Below are 21248 nucleotides of genomic sequence, written 5' to 3' on the forward strand. Positions count from 1 at the left end.
ACTTGAAAATAAAACATTTGCATCAATATAACAGAAAACAACACATGACTCTGATACCACTGTTGGGTTTTGAGCATTCTAACACTCCTATGGTGTACATGCAACCCTATAAACCTTGGATCTATGTTTTCTCTATTATACATGCAAATATTAACTATACCAAGGTTTCATCCTAACTAGCATGTTATGAAGCACCTATACTACAAAGTTCTAGTTAGATGACATACCTTTTGATGTAGCTTGATGTCTTCAAGCTTTAAGAGCTTAGCCCCAATAGTGTGGAAGCCTCAAATGGAATCACAAATCACCAAAACACCTTGGAAGAACTTGAGAGAATATGTATGCACACTAAAATCGGCCCACTCTTATTTTCACACACTTGTGCCAATTTTGTGAGCCAAGGACCCCTTTATATATTATGGAGGATTAGGGTTACATCCATGTAAACCCTAATAACCATGACCTTTCATTTACATAGGATCCATGGGTTAAAAGCTCCATGGACCATCCATGAAAGCTTAGCCCAACCTAAATGAACTTGGCCCATTCCATATATATATAAGAGTCCATATTTAATTAGTTCTTTTTGATCACTTAATTAATTATAAATTAATTCTTGATCAATACTAATTAAATAATATGATTCCATATTAATATATTAGAACTTATAATATATTAATATAAATCATAAATATACTATTCTCAAAAGACTATCCATATAAATTGTGCCGGTGAAGTGCAACCCAAATGGACCATGTCGGGTCGGGTCAAGTACATACCAAATATAGTTATGGACTTAGACATTAATCCAACAAAAATGACCATTTTACCCCTTATCAAAGTCAAAGTCAACCATCCGAGTTGACTCAACTCGTCGAGTCATCCCCCTGACTCGCCGAGTCCTATAAATCCATAAATCCTGAAATCGCGATCCAACTCGTCGAGTCCCTTAGCAGACTCGTCGAGTTCTACCTTGTATAAAATCGGGACAGAACATCATCAACTCGTCGAGTCCCTCTATGGACTCGCCGAGTTCCATAGTCTGTTTGGGTCAAATTAAATGATTAAGCCCCTACTCTTCAGATACCTACTCCATACTTCATCTACATACTGGAAATACCCTTTTAAGGGTAAAGTTTCCAACTTTACCCACTATTAGTCATTCTCAAAGAGTTAAACTCAAACCCTAGTTCTCTAGAACATAGATCTTGGTCCAAAAGCCATAATACTCCAAACTAACCCATCTTAACATAGATCTACGCCTTAGTGTAACATCCCAAAATACGAGCCAAAAAAATTTCATTTTTGAAACATATACTTAGCAAACATTAGAAATAAAACATTCACTGATCATATCATTTCATAAAAAATGTCGCGTGTCCGGAAACCATTTTATAAAAACATAATAATGTCAGAGTACAAATCCCAGAATAACTCATGATGCGGAAATCAATGTGTGTGTATGATGTGCCGCTACCGCGCCAGCTCTTTCCCCTTCGACGAAGAGGTACCTGAAAACAAAACTATAAACTGTACGCACAAAGCTTAGTGAGTTCCCCCATCATACCACCTACCATACAGTTACATAACATACATATATTGTCCGGCATATCTGGGTGCCCGACCTACCCCTTCGGTCCTCCCGACCGGATACTGTCTAGCATATCTGGGAGCTGGCCTCCCCTTCGGTCCTCTTGACCGGGTTCTGACTAGCATATTTGGGTGCTGGTCTCCCCTTCGGTCCTCTCGACCGGGTACTGTCTAACATATCTGGGAGCTGGTCTCCCCTTCGGTCCTCTCGACCGGGTACTGACTAGCATATCTGGGTGCTGGTCTCCCCTTCGGTCCTCTCAACCGGGTACTGGGGACTATTTCACCCCCCTTACTACTACCACATAACACATTTATAACATAATCTATCTAGCATGGCTGGGCCCGACCGCCCCTTCGACCCTATTGGCCGGTAATCTGGGGACTATCTCCCCCTACAGTCACTAGTACATAGCATCATGTCATTTTAGCACATAAACATATCACAGGTAGTAACAACCCTAGATGAATATCACAGAGACAATCATCTATCATGCAACTCCTACTGGTGGGCCGGCATTGTGGCCGTAGACCCACCGCTACTGGAAGGTAACTCACCTCAAAGTGGCTGCTAATCTGCGTGGGAACTGACTGACTTCTGCTGCTGCTGCTCCGGAAATCCTCCGGCTATAATTCCCACAAAAACACTCAGTCAAATACTGCTAACCGCCCTCAGGGTAAAATGACCATTTACCCCTAACTAAACCAAGAGTCAAAATCAAAGTCAACTTCCAGTTGACCCGACTCGCCGAGTTGGCTTGCCAACTCGCCGAGTTCCTATCCACTCGATTGACCATAATCTCGTCTCTACTCGTCGAGTTAGGCATTGACTCGACGAGTTCCCTTCTAAACCGATGACCACTAGTCCTTCATCCTACTCGCCGAGTTGTATGAACAACTCGCCGAGTCTGTTCTTGAGGCTCGCCGAGTCAGGGCATTGACTCGTCGAGTTCCTCCATGAGTGAGTCTGGCTTCCGACTCACTGAGTCACCCCCCCCCATGACTCACGACTCCACTCAGCAACACGAAAAGGGGAAAACTCGAGGACTCGCGACTCGACTCGCCGAGTCCGATGAACGACTCGCCGAGTCGGCCACATGCCACTAATATATACTCGATTTTGCTTGGATCCAGCTCATTCCATACGTAGATCTAGGTTCCTAGGGCTTGATTAACACGTAAAGTTTCCAACTTTACGTGTAAATAAACGCCAATGAAGGTTTTAGGGCTCAAAATGCACTAAAAGAGTAGATATAGGGCTTTCATGCAATATGGCTTCATAAAGGCAGTGGATCCGAGCTCCTAGAGCTCAATCATGCCTAGATCTAAAGGTTGATCGGCTTATCACAGACCCTAGTTCATACCCAAGCTTGGAAATGGCTCAAGAAGGACTTTAATGGAGCTCTAAGGGACTATAAGCATGAGAACAGAGGGAAACTGAGTTATACCTCAAGGAAATCTCTGAAATAACACCAAGATGCCTGGCCTCCTTCCTCTCCTCTTGATCTACTCTCCTTTCTCTTTCAAAGTCTTCAAGAAATCACACCAAGCACTTCAATTTCACAAGGAACGATGTTAGAACGATATAGGGGGCTCTGAGGGTGAATGGGGGCGAGCTTGGGGCGCATAAGGTTGGTTTAAATAGGGTGCAAACCCTTGGAATTAGGGTTTCACCAGATAGCGGGGACTCGCCGAGTCCAGAATATGGACTCGTCGAGTCGCCAACTTAAACGTGTTCCATGTCCCGGATCTACTCGGCGAGTCGGGCCTACAACTCGCCGAGTCCAAGGCTAAAAATGCAAAATACTTAGATAAATTTACATACCAGGAACCAGGTGCTACAAATCTCCCCCACTTATTTTAGACTTTGTCCTCGAAGTCTGCTGCTCGGTCCTGAAACAGCTCGGGGTAATGCTCCATCATTTCTTCCACCTGCTCCCAAGTCCACTCTGAACCCTTTCGGTGCTGCCATTGCACGTTCACTAATTCCACCCTCTTGTTCCTCAGATCCTTCGACTTCCGGTCGAGGATTGCGACTGGGCGCTCAATGTAATTCAGGCTGTCGTCAACCTGGATATCCTCTAACGGCACCACCGCTGAATCATCCACTAGGCACTTCCGCAGCTGGGAGACATGGAAGGTGTTGTGGATCTGACTGAGCTCGGCTGGCAGATCCAGCCTATATGCCACCTTGCCCACCCGGGCCAGAACCCTGAAGGGTCCAATGTACCTGGGGCCCAATTTTCCCCGTTTCCTGAATCGAATGACACCCTTCCATGGTGACACCTTCAGGAGGACCATATCCCCGACCTGGAACTCCAGGTCTGATCGGCGCTTGTCATCATAACTTTTCTGCCGACTCTGTGCAGTCTGAAGCCTGCTCCGAACCTGCTGGATCCTCTCGGTCGTCTTGAGCACCACTTCGGTGCTCCCCATGACCCTCTGGCCTACCTCACCCCAGGATATCGGGGTCCTGCACCTCCTCCCGTACAACATCTCGAAGGGAGGTCGGTCGATACTCACGTGGTAGCTGTTGTTGTACGAAAACTCAGCTAGAGGAAGATAGGTATCCCAGCTACCACCGAAGTCTAGTACGCACGCCCGCAACATATCCTCCAGAGTCTGGATGGTCCGCTCACTCTGACCATCGGTCTGCGGGTGAAAAGCGGTGCTAAAATGTAGACGAGTACCCAGCTCGTCATGGAACTTCTTCCAAAACCTGGAAGTAAACCGTACATCCCTGTCTGAAATCACGGAGACTGGCACTCCGTGCCGCGCCACCACCTCTCGGATGTAGATTTTGGCCAACTTCTCTGCCGAGATACTCTCCTGGATCGGTATGAAGTGAGCGCTCTTGGTCAACCGATCCATGATGACCCATATAGAATCCACTCCCCGTGCGGTCCTGGGAAGCTTGGTGATAAAATCCATCGTGATGTCTTCCCATTTCCACAGCGGGATATCCAACGGCTGCATCTTGCCGTGTGGCCTCTGGTGCTCGGTCTTGACCTTCCTGCAGGTCAAGCACCGCTCAACATACCATGCTACATCCCGCTTCATGCAGGGCCACCAATAGTCTAGACGAAGTTCTCTATACATCTTCGTTGCCCCGGGATGAATGGAGAATCGGGATTTGTGCGCCTCCTCCATCAGAACCTGACGCACACCCCCGTGATACGGTACCCACACCCTACGGTGTAGTGTCAATAACCCTCGACTATCATAGTCGAAGGAGGAAACCTGTCCCACAATCCGCTCGCTCTTCCGATGTTCCTCCTTCATAGCCTCCTGCTGAGCCTCCCGGATCCGCTCCAAAAGTGGAGTCACCACTGTCATCCTCAGACAGATATCCCTGATCGGTGCCGCCTTGCGGCTAAGCGCATCGGCCACCACGTTGTCCTTTCCTGGATGGTAAAGGATCTCGCAGTCGTAATCCTTTACCACGTCCAACCACCGACGCTGCCTCATGTTCAGATTCGGCTGATCCATGAGGTACCTCAAGCTCTTGTGGTCCGTGTAAATCCTACATCGAACCCCATAGAGGTAATGTCGCCATATCTTGAGGGCGAACACAACAGCCCCCAACTCCAAATCATGCGTCGGGTAGTTCGCCTCGTGAGGCTTCAGCTGCCTCGATGTGTAGGCGATGACGTGCCCTCTCTGCATCAATACTGCGCCCAAACCTGAGATGGATGCATCGCAGTACACAACAAAATCCTCCATGCCCTCTGGCAGGGCTAAGATTGGCGCCTCGCACAATCTCTGCCTCAGTGTCTCGAACGCTGCCTGCTGCTCAGGCCCCCAACGAAAGACCACAGCCTTCCTCCTTAGCCTGGTCAGGGGTAATGCTATCTTGGAGAAATCCTGGATGAATCTCCGATAGTAGCCAGCTAATCCCAGGAAACTCCGAATCTCAGATGGAGACTTCGGAACCTCCCATCTCATCACGGCGTCTACCTTGGCCGGATCTACCGAAATCCCGTTCTGGTTGACAAGGTGCCCAAGAAACTGCACCTCGCGCAACCAGAAATCACACTTGGAGAACTTGGCGTACAAGTTCTCCCTCCTCAAGGTCTCTAGAACCTCTCGCAGATGCTCCTCATGCTCCTCCTGCGTCTTGGAGTAAACCAAGATATCATCAATAAACACTATCACAGACCGGTCTAACATCAATCTGCACACGCGGTTCATGAGGTCCATGAACGCGGCAGGAGCATTGGTGAGCCCGAAAGGCATCACCACAAACTCATAGTGGCCATAACGCGTCCGAAACGCCGTCTTCTGCACATCCTCCTCCCTAACCCTCATCTGATGATACCCTGAACGCAAATCTATCTTGGAGAACCAAGATGCTCCCTGAAGCTGGTCAAAGAGGTCGTCAATCCTCGGGAGTGGGTAACGGTTCTTCACCGTTACCTTGTTCAGCTCCCTATAGTCTATACACATACGATGCGACCCATCCTTCTTCTTCACAAACAGAATCGGGGCTCCCCAGGGTGAACTGCTCGGTCGAATGAAACCCTTGTCTAACAACTCCTGAAGCTGTGTAGACAACTCCTACATCTCAGGAGGAGCCAACCGATACGGTGCCTTGGCTATCGGAGCCGCACCAGGGACTAGGTCGATCCTGAACTCCACCTGTCGCTCCGGAGGTATCCCTGGCAACTCCTCGTGGAATACATCCGTGAATTCTCGTACTACGGGCACATCGCCCACCGTCGCCCTACCCGCCTCCCGGGTATCCATAACATACGCGACATAACCTGCGCAACCCTGCTGAAGGTAACGCCTAGCTCTCGCTGTTGAACATAAGGCCGGTCCTCGCTGTGGCCTCTCGCCCTGAATCACCAGCTCTCCCCCACTTGGGGTCCTGATCCGCACCAACTGCTGCACGCAGTCGATCACTGCCCCATTAGGGCTGAGCCAATCCATGCCTATAATCACCTTGTTCCCACGCAATGGAATGGGAACCAAGTCTACCAAGTAGCACTCCTCAAATAACCTCAGCACACAATCTCGGAAGACCTCAGATGCTCGCACTAATTGGTCGTCCGCAATCTCGACCTCTAGAGGGCAAAACAACATACCCGAAGACTCAGAAAACTTCTTGCTAAGCGCAAGAGAAACGAATGATCGGGTAGCGCCCGAATCAAACAGTACCTGTACTGGGATACCGTTCACATGGAACGATCCTAAACAGAGCACATATCAATAACATAAACGTCATAAAAATAAACCAGAGGGAAAGAATCATACCCGTCACTACATCGGGTGCAGCGCGTGCCTCCTCGGTAGTCAGCTGAAATACCCGACTCCTCACCACTGGAGCCTCTACCTTGCCCTGCCGGCCATCGGTAATCCGCAGGGTCGCTGGAGCTGGCGCCTTTACTGGCGCTGCTGCTGTCAACTGGGGGCAATTGGCCTTCTTGTGGCCCCTCTGGTTGCAGTGGAAACACAGCAACTCTGACGTCTGTAACACAGGTGCAGGGGCGGTACAATCCCTGTTGAAGTGCCTTAACTTGCCGCACTTGTAGCAGCCTGACGATCCCAACTTGCACGCTCCCTCGTGCGTCTTGCCGCATTTCCTGCAGCGGCCCTGTCCCTGTTGGCCTTTCGGCCCCGCATCTGGTCCCTTGGGCTTCTTCCCCGAAGCCCCCATAACATGCCCCTCTTCCGCCTTTCTCTTCCGAATGTGCTCCAGGTCTATCTCCCTCTCCCTTGCCCTAGCAACCATAGAGTCCAGGGTAGGGCAAGCTGAAAAATTGACATGCTCCCGAATGTCAGCTCGTAGCATGTCATGATAGCGGGTCCTCCTCATATCCTCATCACCCGCGTACTGGGGCACCAGTAACGCTCTCTCCCGGAACTTGGCGGTGATCTCCGCCACAGTCTCCGTCGTCTGTCTCATATCTAGGAACTCCCTGGCCAGCTGCTGAAGCTCGACAGCCGGCGCAAACTCTGCCCTGAACCTGGTCACGAAGTCCGACCAGGTCATAGCCTCGACAGCCGAGGCTCCCAACGAGTCACCAACGGATTCCCACCAATCCCTAGCTCGATCTCTCAAACATCCTGCTACAAATCTCACCTTCGACCCCTCGGGGCAGAAGCTAGTCAACTGTGCAGACTCAATGTCTGCAATCCATCGCCTGGCAGCTATGGGGTCCTTCGCCCCGTGAAAATCCGGCGCACCACTGCCCCGGAAGTCCTTGAAGGACAGTGTGCGAGATCCTGACTGGACAGATGCCATGTCGCTCCTGAATGCCCTGAGGCGATCCTCCATCAACTCCACTATCCCTTCCTTGATCGACCCGAAGATAATGGGAGTCGAATCAAGGATGCCTCTGGTGATCTCTGACGCGATGAACTCGCGTAGCCTCTTGTCTATTGGCTCGGAACCTGATCCCGAACCCGATCCCTCTCCTGAACTGCCAACTGCTGGCCTCGAGCGTAGTACCACCATTCTGCAATACATAACGACAACTGTCAGTGGTACTGATACATCTAAAGGGATCACGTCTACTGCAAGGTTCCTGGTCTCGCCTCAGCCTCCCTTAATTCAAGTACGGATCCTCTGCTTTCAGTAGTACGGGCCCATACTACCTTCCACATCTATCCGTACTTTCCTCAAGAACTGCCTCGACTCCACCAAGTCCCTACTACTACTGTTGATCTCATGCTAATCTCATCCTAGGCTCGCCCTAGGAAGTCGCCAACCCACTCTCCGCCCTCAGCTGCATAAGAAGTCCCTGCTTTCTTCCTCTAACTAGCTTGCGAATACTATTACATATTACTCAGACTAGATAATTCTTCGAATGAGGGATCCTACCCTACAACGGTTAGACTCAAACAAGAGCTGCGAAATAGGGCTAGACCCAACCCTCTGAAATTATTTAGTCCTTGCAATATGTATATTAACATATTCGTTTACTAGTTAGTGAAAGACAACTAGAACTCCTAAAAGCACATAGCAAGCAGCATTCGGACATTGAGTACACATAATCAAGTATGTACTACTCTGGCTATCATATCGACTTATCTGTACTAGCATACACTGCTAAGCTCATACTATCAGGCATAACCTAAACAGGCTATCCTACTACTGTCTACTCGGTACTAGCATGCAATTCTTATAAAGCTGGAACACATAAAGCAGGCACATAAGGCATCATTCCTAGATCCTTAGTCCTATTCTAGCATGTTGTTCTACTGAAACTGAAACTGATAATCATAACATATACTTGTATGGGTACTTTGGGGAAAACTTACTTGAGCTCGGCCGGTCGCGCACATCACACACCTCGTTCTTTCTCGAAACTCTTTTACCCAGTCTTTAGAAAATCGTTTCTTTATAAAAATCTTTTAATCCCTCGATTTGAGTCCAGACATCCTCCGAAGGTGTGTCCGAATCCCTCAAACCAGGGCTCTGATACCAACTTGTAACATCCCAAAATACGAGCCAAAAAAATTTCATTTTTGAAACATATACTTAGCAAACATTAGAAATAAAACATTCACTGATCATATCATTTCATAAAAAATGTCGCGTGTCCGGAAACCATTTTATAAAAACATAATAATGTCAGAGTACAAATCCCAGAATAACTCATGATGCGGAAATCAATGTGTGTGTATGATGTGCCGCTACCGCGCCAGCTCTTTCCCCTTCGACGAAGAGGTACCTGAAAACAAAACTATAAACTGTACGCACAAAGCTTAGTGAGTTCCCCCATCATACCACCTACCATACAGTTACATAACATACATATATTGTCCGGCATATCTGGGTGCCCGACCTACCCCTTCGGTCCTCCCGACCGGATACTGTCTAGCATATCTGGGAGCTGGCCTCCCCTTCGGTCCTCTTGACCGGGTTCTGACTAGCATATCTGGGTGCTGGTCTCCCCTTCGGTCCTCTCGACCGGGTACTGTCTAACATATCTGGGAGCTGGCCTCCCCTTCGGTCCTCTCGACCGGGTACTGACTAGCATATCTGGGTGCTGGTCTCCCCTTCGGTCCTCTCGACCGGGTACTGGGGACTATTTCACCCCCTTACTACTACCACATAACACATTTATCACATAATCTATCTAGCATGGCTGGGCCCGACCGCCCCTTCGACCCTATTGGCCGGTAATCTGGGGACTATCTCCCCCTACAGTCACTAGTACATAGCATCATGTCATTTTAGCACATAAGCATATCACAGGTAGTAACAACCCTAGATGAATATCACAGAGACAATCATCTATCATGCAACTCCTACTGGTGGGCCGGCATTGTGGCCGTAGACCCACCGCTACTGGAAGGTAACTCACCTCAAAGTGGCTGCTAATCTGCGTGGGAACTGACTGACTTCTACTGCTGCTGCTCCGGAAATCCTCTGGCTATAATTCCCACAAAAACACTCAGTCAAATACTGCTAACCGCCCTCAGGGTAAAATGACCATTTACCCCTAACTAAACCAAGAGTCAAAATCAAAGTCAACTTCCAGTTGACCCGACTCGCCGAGTTGGCTTGCCAACTCGCCGAGTTCCTATCCACTCGATTGACCATAATCTCGTCTCTACTCGTCGAGTTAGGCATTGACTCGATGAGTTCCCTTCTAAACCGATGACCACTAGTCCTTCATCCTACTCGCCGAGTTGTATGAACAACTCGCCGAGTCTGTTCTTGAGGCTCGCCGAGTCAGGGCATTGACTCGCCAAGTTCCTCCATGAGTGAGTCTGGCTTCCGACTCACTGAGTCACCCCCCCCCCCATGACTCACGACTCCACTCAGCAACACGAAAAGGGGAAAACTCGAGGACTCGCGACTCGACTCGCCGAGTCGGCCACATGCCACTAATATATACTCGATTTTGCTTGGATCCAGCTCATTCCATACGTAGATCTAGGTTCCTAGGGCTTGATTAACACGTAAAGTTTCCAACTTTACGTGTAAATAAACACCAATGAAGGTTTTAGGGCTCAAAATGCACTAAAAGAGTAGATCTAGGGCTTTCATGCAATATGGCTTCATAAAGGCAGTGGATCCGAGCTCCTAGAGCTCAATCATGCCTAGATCTAAAGGTTGATCGGCTTATCACAGACCCTAGTTCATACCCAAGCTTGGAAATGGCTCAAGAAGGACTTTAATGGAGCTCTAAGGGACTATAAGCATGAGAACAGAGGGAAACTGAGTTATACCTCAAGGAAATCTCTGAAATAACACCAAGATGCCTGGCCTCCTTCCTCTTCTCTTGATCTACTCTCCTTTCTCTCTCAAAGTCTTCAAGAAATCACACCAAGCACTTCAATTTCACAAGGAACGATGTTAGAACGATATAGGGGGCTCTGAGGGTGAATGGGGGCGAGCTTGGGGCGCATAAGGTTGGTTTAAATAGGGTGCAAACCCTTGGAATTAGGGTTTCACCAGACAGCGGGGACTCGCCGAGTCCAGAATATGGACTCGCCGAGTCGCCAACTTAAACGTGTTCCATGTCCCAACTCTACTCGGCGAGTCGGGCCTACAACTCACCGAGTCCAAGGCTAAAAATGCAAAATACTTAGATAAATTTACATACCAGGAACCAGGTGCTACACTTAGACACCACTTGAATACGTAAAGCTCCTAACTTTCCTTCCATGCATGGCCTTTTGGGGCTTAAAAGGCCATAATAACACCTTAAAGCTTGCATGGGGCTTCCATGGTCATAAATTTTGCACCTTTATGACATGAAACCCCTTCTAGACCCCAGATCTGGAAGGTAGTACACTTGGGACGTCCATTTCCCAAGGACCAAGTTTCTTGAACCAAAAACCCCATAAAGTGGAAATAAGGAGATCAAATGAATTAATAGACAAGTTAGAAACTTGATTACCAGAAAGTGAAGGGAATGAGATGTTGCTTCTGGATCTACAATCTTTTCTTGGATCCTCAAGCTTCTTCTTATTCTACAAGCTTCAAATCACACAAGAACACTCAAAAATGGCTCACACACTCACACAATGCTCTAGGGTTTCGTGGATTAGGGTTTGGGACTTGGAGGCTAGAAATGAGGCCAAAAGGTGGGGATTAAGATGCTTAAATAGGATGCAAAACCCTGAAATTAGGGTTTCATGTTGGCAGACCTACTCGCCGAGTTGAAGTTCTCAACTCGTCAAGTAGATGGCTTAAAACTCGCGTCCAAATCTCGTTTCTATTCGACGAGTCTGGGGCTCCCAACTCGTCGAGTAGCTCTACTAAAATGAATAAATTATAATTAACTACGTACCAGGAACCAGGCGTTACAGATCGGGAATAAGGGAGATGGCTTCATCTTTAAGCATTGGTTGATCATAATAAAAATTCAAATGTTGTCTTTTTTATAAGATATATTGGATTTCAACATGTATAATATATTTTGTGCTATAAATCTCGTTTCTCGATTCTCGTGTCATCATACCATCTGATATAATTTTTATGATAGTGTCTTCTTATTGTCTCGGTCGTCATGATTCTAGAAATGTAGACAAAATTAAATTCCGATATACAAAAATCCACGAAATGTCGTTTAAAGTTTTGCGATTAATTGTTTCAGATTCGATAAATTTTACGAATCTGATTTTGGGCAAGATGAAAAATATAATAAAAATGTAATAAAGTAATTGACCATAATCTGAGTTCAAAAACATGCTCAAAAGTGATTTACAAGGTTCGTAGCTATTCCAAAAGAAGCAGTGCATTGTTCGGTTCAGGAAAATCAGATAAATACTGATTTTTATAACCTATAAGAGGCGTAACTTTTTCATATGATCTCCATTTTTGACGTTCTTTATATCCACGGAATCAAGAGAATGTAATCTATTCAAACTTCATATCCATAACTCTCGTATATACTTAATGAAAAAATTTTATTTTTAACATCAAAAATAAATTTAATTTTTAGTGATTTTCGATTCGATCTTCAATGATAGATGGTTTCAGTAGTTTGAGATGTTCTAAAAGTAATTATTAATATAATATCTTTAATATACATTATAAACATAAAATTAAACATAATTGGTTATTAATACATAGCGATTCGCGGTGGTTTGACCGCCGAACTCTGACCAATATTTACCAATTGTTACATCTCACTCACTTTATATTGCAGTATGTGTCCTTATGTATAGGATGTTTTTATGTTGTAGTATTTTGTTAGACTGGTAGATCTACTATGTTTACCTATGTTTTCTTGTTATTGTTTTGTGCATATGTCGACATAGTATGGTTGGGTTGAGGCAGTACTGCTTTATGTTGTAAACCAAAAAACCTGGGGTTCAATCCAGTCATAAACTGAGGGCCCGAGAGGGGAAATCCAATTTTATGTTGTGGGATCGGGAGCAAGCCATTCATAAGTAGAGGGCCCAGGAGGGAGAAATCCAATCTCATGTTGTGGGCTCAGGGGCAATCCAGTCTTATGTTGTGCGCCATGTGTGTATGTATTTTATATGTATTGTCATGTGGGGTATTTTAGGGGAACTCACTAAGCTTTGGCTTACAGTAGTGGATTTGTTTTCAGGTACTTCAGATGATCGGGAAAGACGAAGGCGTGATCGTACACATCCTCCTGTTGATTATGTTTTAAGAAATTATTTGGATACTTTGATTTGAAAATAATGTCTGCTTATCTTATGGTTTTATGAAAATGTCTTTTAAAAATCAAAAAAAAATATCATGGTTTTTGGGATGTTACAAGTTGGTATATGATCCCTGGTTTGAGAGAAGTGGGTGAATACTTGTGTGATTCCAAACTGAAACTATGGAACTGCAAAAGTTTTTTTGTCATAAATAAATTTTAAAATAATCAAAGGAGAAGATGTGATGTGTACAATTAGTCAAAGCTCAAGGAAAATTTATTCCCCAAGATATCCACACTTGATTTATGTGTATTGGTGTTATGTTATAAATGCATGTTAGTAAAAGGCTACAGATTTTCAGGAATTGCATGACAGAATTTCCTGATTTATGATGCCTGATAGCCTAGGGAAATTATTGATATGTTATATTAGTGTATGTATCATGGTTGTACATAACTAAGATTTATGTGTATTAGTGTAAGAATCATGGTTGAACATAATTAAGATTCTATAGCCTAAGAATGTTTGATTTATCCTTATTTCTTGTTCCTTGTCTGGTTATGGGCTTATGGTAGAATCAATTATTCCACTAGCTATCGAATCCAATGTTATGTATGATTATCATACGTAAGGCGGTTGCAGGGTGAGTGGAAGTTTCATGAGTGAGTGTGGTTGTTAGTAAGTCAGCAGGTAAGGGATGGGTAGCTACTCTTGAGAGAGTGGATATAATATGTATACGTATCCTAGTTGCTTGGCCCTAGTGGCCAGAAAATTTGTGACGATCCTTCAAGACAAATACGGGTGGGTATGGAAAGTAGTATGGGCCCGTAAAACTGAAAGCACAGGACCCATATGTGTATCAAGGAAGTCACGGGTTCCGAAAAATGAGTGATTGAGTAGTGATGAGTTAGAATATAATGTGATTTCTAGCGTATTCCACTTTATTTTCAGTACGGTGACCACGAGAGGTTCATGATCGAGTGTTGACGGCCCGGAGAGGCCAGAATTATTGACGATGAGATCTGCGAGATGATCACTACTCAGGTGACTATGGAAATCAAGGAGGCGATCCTAGAGATGTTTGGGTCTATCAATAGCGTTTTGATCGATTTGTTTGACGAGCGTTATGTTGCCGTCACTGAGGCTTCTATTGTCGTAGCCAATGTAGCCAATGCAATTGCATGATTGCAAACGAGAGGGATATCTTAGTACCGAAACTTCAGCAACACGAAGCCCCCAGAGTTCGACGGGGTCAAGGACCTTATTATCGCCATGAGGTGGATATCTGATGTGGATGGCTGTTTCTTTACATGCTCGTGCCCAGAGGACCAGAAGGTCAAGTTCGCCTTGAACCTTCTACGCTTGGGGGGGAAGGATTGGTGGAAGCTGGTGACCAGTGCTTATTCTCTTGTGGAGAAGGCCGTATTGACTTGGGAGCAGTTCATGGAGATAGTTTTCACTGAGTATGTTCTATTAGTCAAGAGGGAGACGTTAACCCAGCAGTATCAGTCGTTGAAGCAGACGACTGAATCAGTGACAAAATCACCAAGATGTTTATTGAGAGAACCCTTTTCTACCCCGAGTATGTTGCTTCGGAGAAGGTCCAAATTTCATGCCACTTGAGCATGCTCAAGACTGCGATCATGGAATTTGTATCGACTCAACAATACGGTTACCTCTCCGAGCAGAAATTATTCGCTCGGAAGAGAGATTGAGATTGAAACCCAACTGAGAGAGAAGAGATAGATCCCAGGTCAGACACAGCCAGCAGCGAAGCGGTTCAAACCCGCCGATTCATGATCTAGAGGCCAGAAGGGTCGCACATGTGGCAAGTGCGAGAAGATGCATGAGGGAGTGTGTCGATCAGTGACTGTGTGACGCAATTATGGCGAGAGGGCCATTACGCGAGGGAATGTCATCAGCAGGCTCCACCACCAAACACAAAGATTTGTTATGACTGTGATCAGGTTGGCCATGTGAAGGCCAGCTGTCCCTTTCTCGCTGCTAGACCAGTACATGCACCAGCTCCAACTACCTTTCAAATCATGGATGCCCGTCAGGGGGGGATGAGGCCCCGAGGGCCAAGGGTTGCACGTTTTAGCTTACTGCTGAGGAGGCCAAGGTGGCGCCGTATGTATTCATTTATTATTATTCTGTCAATATAAATTTGTTTATGCTTATGTTATGTTCCTGATAGGTACCTTCTTAGTGAATTCCTTGCTTGCTATTGTGCTTTTTTACTCGGGTGCGAGACAGTCTTTTGTATCTCAGTCTTTAGGGATTTTGATATGACCCTTGGAGTGCTGGATTATCCGTTGCGAGTTTCCATCACCAACAAACACAAGGTTTCTGCTTCGAGCGTTTTTGTGATTATACTTTGGAAATATTTAGGGTTCCCCACCCGATTGATCAAATTCCCATCGCTATGGGGGATGTGTGTGTGGTCGTAGGGATGGATTGGTTAAGCGGGTTTGGAGTCGTGATTGATTGCAAGAGACAGCTTGTGGTGGTTCGAACCACAAGTAGGGGAGAACTAACCATTTATGGCGAGGGTACCAGTATTGTTCCAGATTTTTGTTCGGATGTTCGGGTTATCTCGCGTATGTGGTTGAGACTCGAGTTGAGGGGAAGAAGTCGGTTGCGGATGTCCCAGTGGTTAGGGAGTTTCTAGATGTTTTTCCTGAGGAATTACTAGGTGTGCCTCCCATGAGGCAAGTGGAGTTTAAGATCGATCTGATCCCAAGTGTGTCCCCGGTCGCCAAGGCATTGTACCACCTCGCACCACCATAGATGCAGGAGTTGTCCTCTCAGCTCCATGAGTTGTTGGGCAAGCAGTTTATCCGACCGAGCAGTTCACCCTGGGGAGAGTCGATTTTATTTGTAAAGAAGAAGGATGGTTCTCACCGTTGAAGTTGAAGAACCGTTATCCACTTCCTAGGATTGATGATCTTTTCAATCAGTTTCAGGGTGCAACTTGGTTCTCCAATATTGATTTGAGGTTGGGGTTGATGGAAATTCTATGTTACAATAACAATGTACTTGCAGAATTTCACTTAACACTTAATGGTACACGTAACCTAAATTGGATTTATATCTTTTCAAATATAATAGAAATATACTTATGAAATACACGAACTAAACCCTATGAATCAAAATTCATGTTCAAGAACAAATACATTTTGTAGATCCCAATCAAGCTAATCAAAATCTTGTAGTCTCCTTGGAAAACCTTGCTCCGAAAGTGTGCAAGCCTCTAATGGTTCACATCCAAAATGCAAGAAACCCTAGGATTGAAGGAGAGAGGGGAAAGAGGAGGAGAATTTTGTTCACCCCCTTTAGGAATAAGAAAGCCACGAAATCTTGGTCCCTAAGGGTCCTATTTATAGTTTAGACAACTTAGGGACAAACCAAGATTTGAATGATTAAATAATAGATTTAATCACAATTCAAATTATTTCCTTATATATCATAAGGAGGCTTTTAAAAACCCTAAAGAGCTCCCAAAACCGTCCATATGATGGTAGGTTCTAGAATTGTTTCTTTTGTTCAACTATTGAACAATTACAATTCACCCCTTGCACCTTTAATTAATTACAATTAATCCCAAATTAACTCCAGATTATTTCAGATTAATAATTAATCAATTCTGACTATTTCTAATTAATTTATTATTCATATAATAAATTAACAAATCATCAATTAATTATTTCTAATTAATATATTAATCACATAATATATTAACAAATCAATTTATCTTTCTCCTTTGGTCAATCCAAGCCATTTCCTGGTTATGAGGGCAACCCAAAAGGAACTTTACTTTTATTCATCAGCATTATACCAATTTATTTAGGACCTTAGACACTTAATCCAGTAGGGGTACCATCAGATGAGGGTTAGATTGGAGGATTTGGAGAAGACATCATTCTGAACTCGATATGGTCTTTATGAGTTTGTGGTGATGTTGTTTGGGCTCACCAATGCACTTGCAATATTTATAGATTTGATAAATCGGGTGTGCAGATCGATTCGTGATCGATCGTTCATTGTTTTCATTGACAATATCTTGGTCTACTCTAAAACCAGGGATCAACATGAGGAGCACCTACGAGAGTTACTTGGAGTGTTAAGGAAGGAGAGACGGTATGCCAAGTTCTCTAAGTATGAGTTCTGGTTACGAGAGGTCTAGTTCTTGGGACACCTCGTCAATCAGAACGGAATTTTGGTCGACCCAGCCAAGATTGAGGCAGTTATGCAATGGGAGGTCCCGAAGTCCCCATCTGAGACTAAGAGTTTTCTTGAGTTGGGAGGTTACTATTGGAGGTTCATCCATTTCTCCAAGATTGTTGTTCATCTCACTCAGTTGACAAAGAAGAATATGGATTTCTGTTGGGGGCATGTAATGTCCCAATTTTCATAACAAAGTTTTTCATTTTTATAAAACAACATTTCATTTATCTGTGACAATTACCAATGTTTTACATTCAAATTTCATTTATCTTATTTCAGAGTATATGTATAAACAGGTTGCCAATGCGAATGTACATTCAAGCTTTGCCCTTCTTAATATCTGATGTAGTTATGCTTTCTGAACTTTTTGTTGTGATTTAAATGCTTGAATGAGTCCCCTTGTCCCATGCAAGTTGATTTTTGAACTTTTGGACTCATTTTGGATGTAGGGTTTTGGTTTTGGCTTATTTATGGCATGTGGATAGATAAAGTTTGAAAGTTTATCCATTAAGACACTTATTTGATCTGGATTTGAAAGTATTAGCCTTTATCTTTACATATGAATAGGTTTAGAAAGAAGTTGTTAAGACGTTGGGGGAGTGATGCGCCTGATGAGTGTCACGACGCATCTTCTGGACCAAATACGACTATTTTGTTATGAAGTGTAGCATGGTGCGTTTGGTCAAGGGTCGTGACACGTCTGACCATTGACTTTTTGACTAATTTGATTTTTGGTCAAACGTTGAGGAAGTTAATGTGTAGACTAAAGTTTAACCTTTGATTGTTATCTAGGTGGTTCGTGAGACCAATTCTTACATGTGTGCATATGTAGTTGTGATTCTTCAACTTTCAATTCAAGTAAGTTTTCTCATTATATTGTATATAACATTATATGTCCAATGTGGTAGTCAGGAAGTGGCATAAACAAAAGAGAAAAAAAATATGAAAATGATTGGGTGGAAACCCTTGAAAGAAAAAAAACCACAAGGTACACAACTTGTTATATTAAAATCGATTAAGTGTATAAATGAGTTATGAATCGGTGGATAGGGTAAAGTTGTAACCACCTATATATATGCTAGTAACAAGAATTATAATATAAAGCTAATAACTAATAATAATTTATTTTTAGAAAAGATAACACACCTCTATATTACTCTTAAATCTACATATTTCATCTAAAGTGGGATTTGAATCATCAATCATTAGCTAGGCGTGAGAGGCACCAACCTAGTCCGCTAAATAGATGGTAACTTAATTTCCAAATCCTAATAACTAGGAAAGGGAAACAATCTCATAACAACCCTACGGGGAAATTTAGATCATGCATCAACAATATTCATAATAACATGTTGAAAAATAATTTCAATTCAATGTAAAAGAATTAATTTATTTTACCTAAAAAATATAAGAGGGGTGTTTGTATAGAAAAAGTAAGACACAATATTTTCGTAGAAGAACACGATGCTAGTAATTTGTAGGTATCAATCAATGCTCACCCTTCGTTTTTAATGTTTGCCTTTTTTTACTCAACACATGTGACTTGAATTGTACCTAAATTAATTCCATTTCATTTAAGTGGCCTTCTTTCATCAGTTCCTCTCAATTGAGGTTGGCACATGGACGATGTTTTGATTTTCCTTTTCCTTTCATTAATTTGGCAATTGGCATTGCTAAAATCGTTCTAACTTTTGCAAGAAAATTTGTCGAACATAACCCAAATTTGGATATTCGGTATCACATTAAAATGATGTCATTTACTTGCCTTTTATTCATTAATATGAGTAAATCATTTTAATTAATTGCCGTTATTCCTAGGCATTTATTTACGGGTTAACCTAAAATATATAATTCGACGTCATATCTTTAGATTGTATAACAAATTTGAACCAGCTGAACGGGCTCAACAGCTATCTGATGTTTGGTGTTGTTACTTTTTCCAGTTTAAAAAACAACCATTGAAGCAATGACATAGATTTCGTCTCATCACTACAATTTGGTTTTTGCTACAACTTACAAATAAATAATTCAAAATTATATAAACATTGTGATATCCAGGTCTCGTGCATAATATGAATTAATATATATTGATAAATTCCACAATATTCCTATATATATTCCAGGAGATAATTCTGAGCTTTGAAATCCAGGTTTCTTGAAGTTATGTGCAAGTTGAGAAGAATCTTTTTCCTGTTCTTTTGGGCATATATATTACGGTAAAAAGTATAATCAGTATTCTCAATATTAAGTCGAACCTGAAGTGAAGCATTTATGCATTATATCTATTATAACACTAACGTCTCTCATTACCAAAGGTTTTCTTTAAACAAGGTTACGTGTCAAGTTTGATCCAACTAGTTTATAATATAAGATACAAAATATCATGTTTACGTGCATCACATAAACTTAGTATGTCAAAAAAGTTGACAATATTAGCAACAACCGAATCTAAGGAAAGTGTTATAAGTTATAACTTAAACTTATCATAGTTCAGTAAAGTTTACGATGTAATTTAATTAACTAGTATCTCCTTCAAGTTCCAAAAGTGCAATTACTCCTAGCAGTAACATTGATTGAATAATAAAATTTTATAAAGCCAAAGACCTGGCAATTCAGGTGTACAAAAGTGTCATTACTTAGTACTATATATATATATAATATTGAAGAAAGAAAGTGAGATATTTAATTCAAAAAAAAAAAAAAAAAAAACTTATTTAGTTACCATTTTTCCTTCCTCGACGATCTTCTCTCTACCAACTTGATATAAAGGAGATGAGATGGGAGAAGAAAATGTGGAAGCAGCTGAAGTGAAAGAAACTATAGAATGATCAGAACAGGAAACACAATCACCAGAAATCCCAGCAAGCAAATCAACAAAAGCTCCAACAATGAACTCATGATTGTTCTTCCCATTCGTTCTCAAATACCATCCCAACAACTCCTCCAAACAATCCCAATCTTTCAAATCATGAGTCTCCACCATCTCCTTCATCGACTTCTTAAAATCCCCGTAAGGATTCTCAGATTCCATCACCATCGCCACACTCTCTTTATATGGCAAAACACGACCATCACTAACACCAATATCTACAGGCGTACATTGCCTACCACTCCCTTGAGTTTCGAGTATCGAACTTGTGGGATCGGGTTCAAAAAACAACCGTTCAGACTTTACCCCACGTACAACCGTCTCCATGGAGGAGCACTCATTATTCTCAAAGTACTTTTCTGACTCCGTCGACATGCTGGCAGATTCTGATGAGTTCGTGAAGTAGGAACCAAGCGTTGTCAGCTCAACTTCTGCCTCAGCCAACGACTCCGTAGGATCTATAAACACCGAATCATCTGTGGTCGCTCGGAAAGACAGGGTTTTTGGCTGCTTGCAGGAAGGCCATAGCCATATTTCTTTGTGCTTGTTGAGTAACAACAGAGAAGGGATGAGATTCATGTTCTTCCCCATTTAGTCAAGTGAAGTGTTTGAAATACTTGAGTGAATACTCCTCAGACATAAGTGCTGTCCTCCATAGTTCGGTCTGGTATTAATGGGGCTGGTAGGGACTCTCTTATGTGTAATTAATGCTAGTGGTATGTAAAATTAGTTGTTCGCTTAGACAGTGACTGTCTTACAATATTTTTAGTATACCACTTTATTTTTTTTGTCACTTCGTAAAATAGTCGATACTTTACCTTTTTTTATTTTTTATTTTTTTAATTTAATTAAATATAATTATAGAAAATTAATAAAAAAATATCTCACTAATTTAATTAAAATCGATTAGATAGCTAAAAACGATAATTAAATTAATATTATCCGACTAATTGTAATATTTTTTCATGATTCTAGCTCTATC

At 43.2% G+C, this 21248-nt stretch overlaps 1 protein-coding gene across 1 annotated transcript; it reads right to left on the minus strand.

The window, feature by feature from the left end:
• Positions 1-19476: 19476 nt before the first annotated feature.
• Positions 19477-20918, minus strand: LOC145156966 (transcription repressor OFP13-like). The gene is made up of 2 exons (XM_079076156.1): positions 20120-20918; positions 19477-19592 (listed from the first exon to the last, which is right to left on the minus strand). The coding sequence occupies exons 1-2, from the start codon at positions 20855-20857 to the stop codon at positions 19506-19508; spliced, it is 825 nt and encodes a 274-aa protein (XP_078932282.1). The 5' UTR covers positions 20858-20918; the 3' UTR covers positions 19477-19505.
• Between the last annotated feature and the right edge of the window lie 330 nt (positions 20919-21248).

This window comes from Lactuca virosa, chromosome 2 (assembly GCF_052849685.1).
Source record: "Lactuca virosa cultivar CGN04683 chromosome 2, Lactuca_virosa_CGN04683_v6, whole genome shotgun sequence".
NCBI lineage: Eukaryota > Viridiplantae > Streptophyta > Magnoliopsida > Asterales > Asteraceae > Lactuca > Lactuca virosa.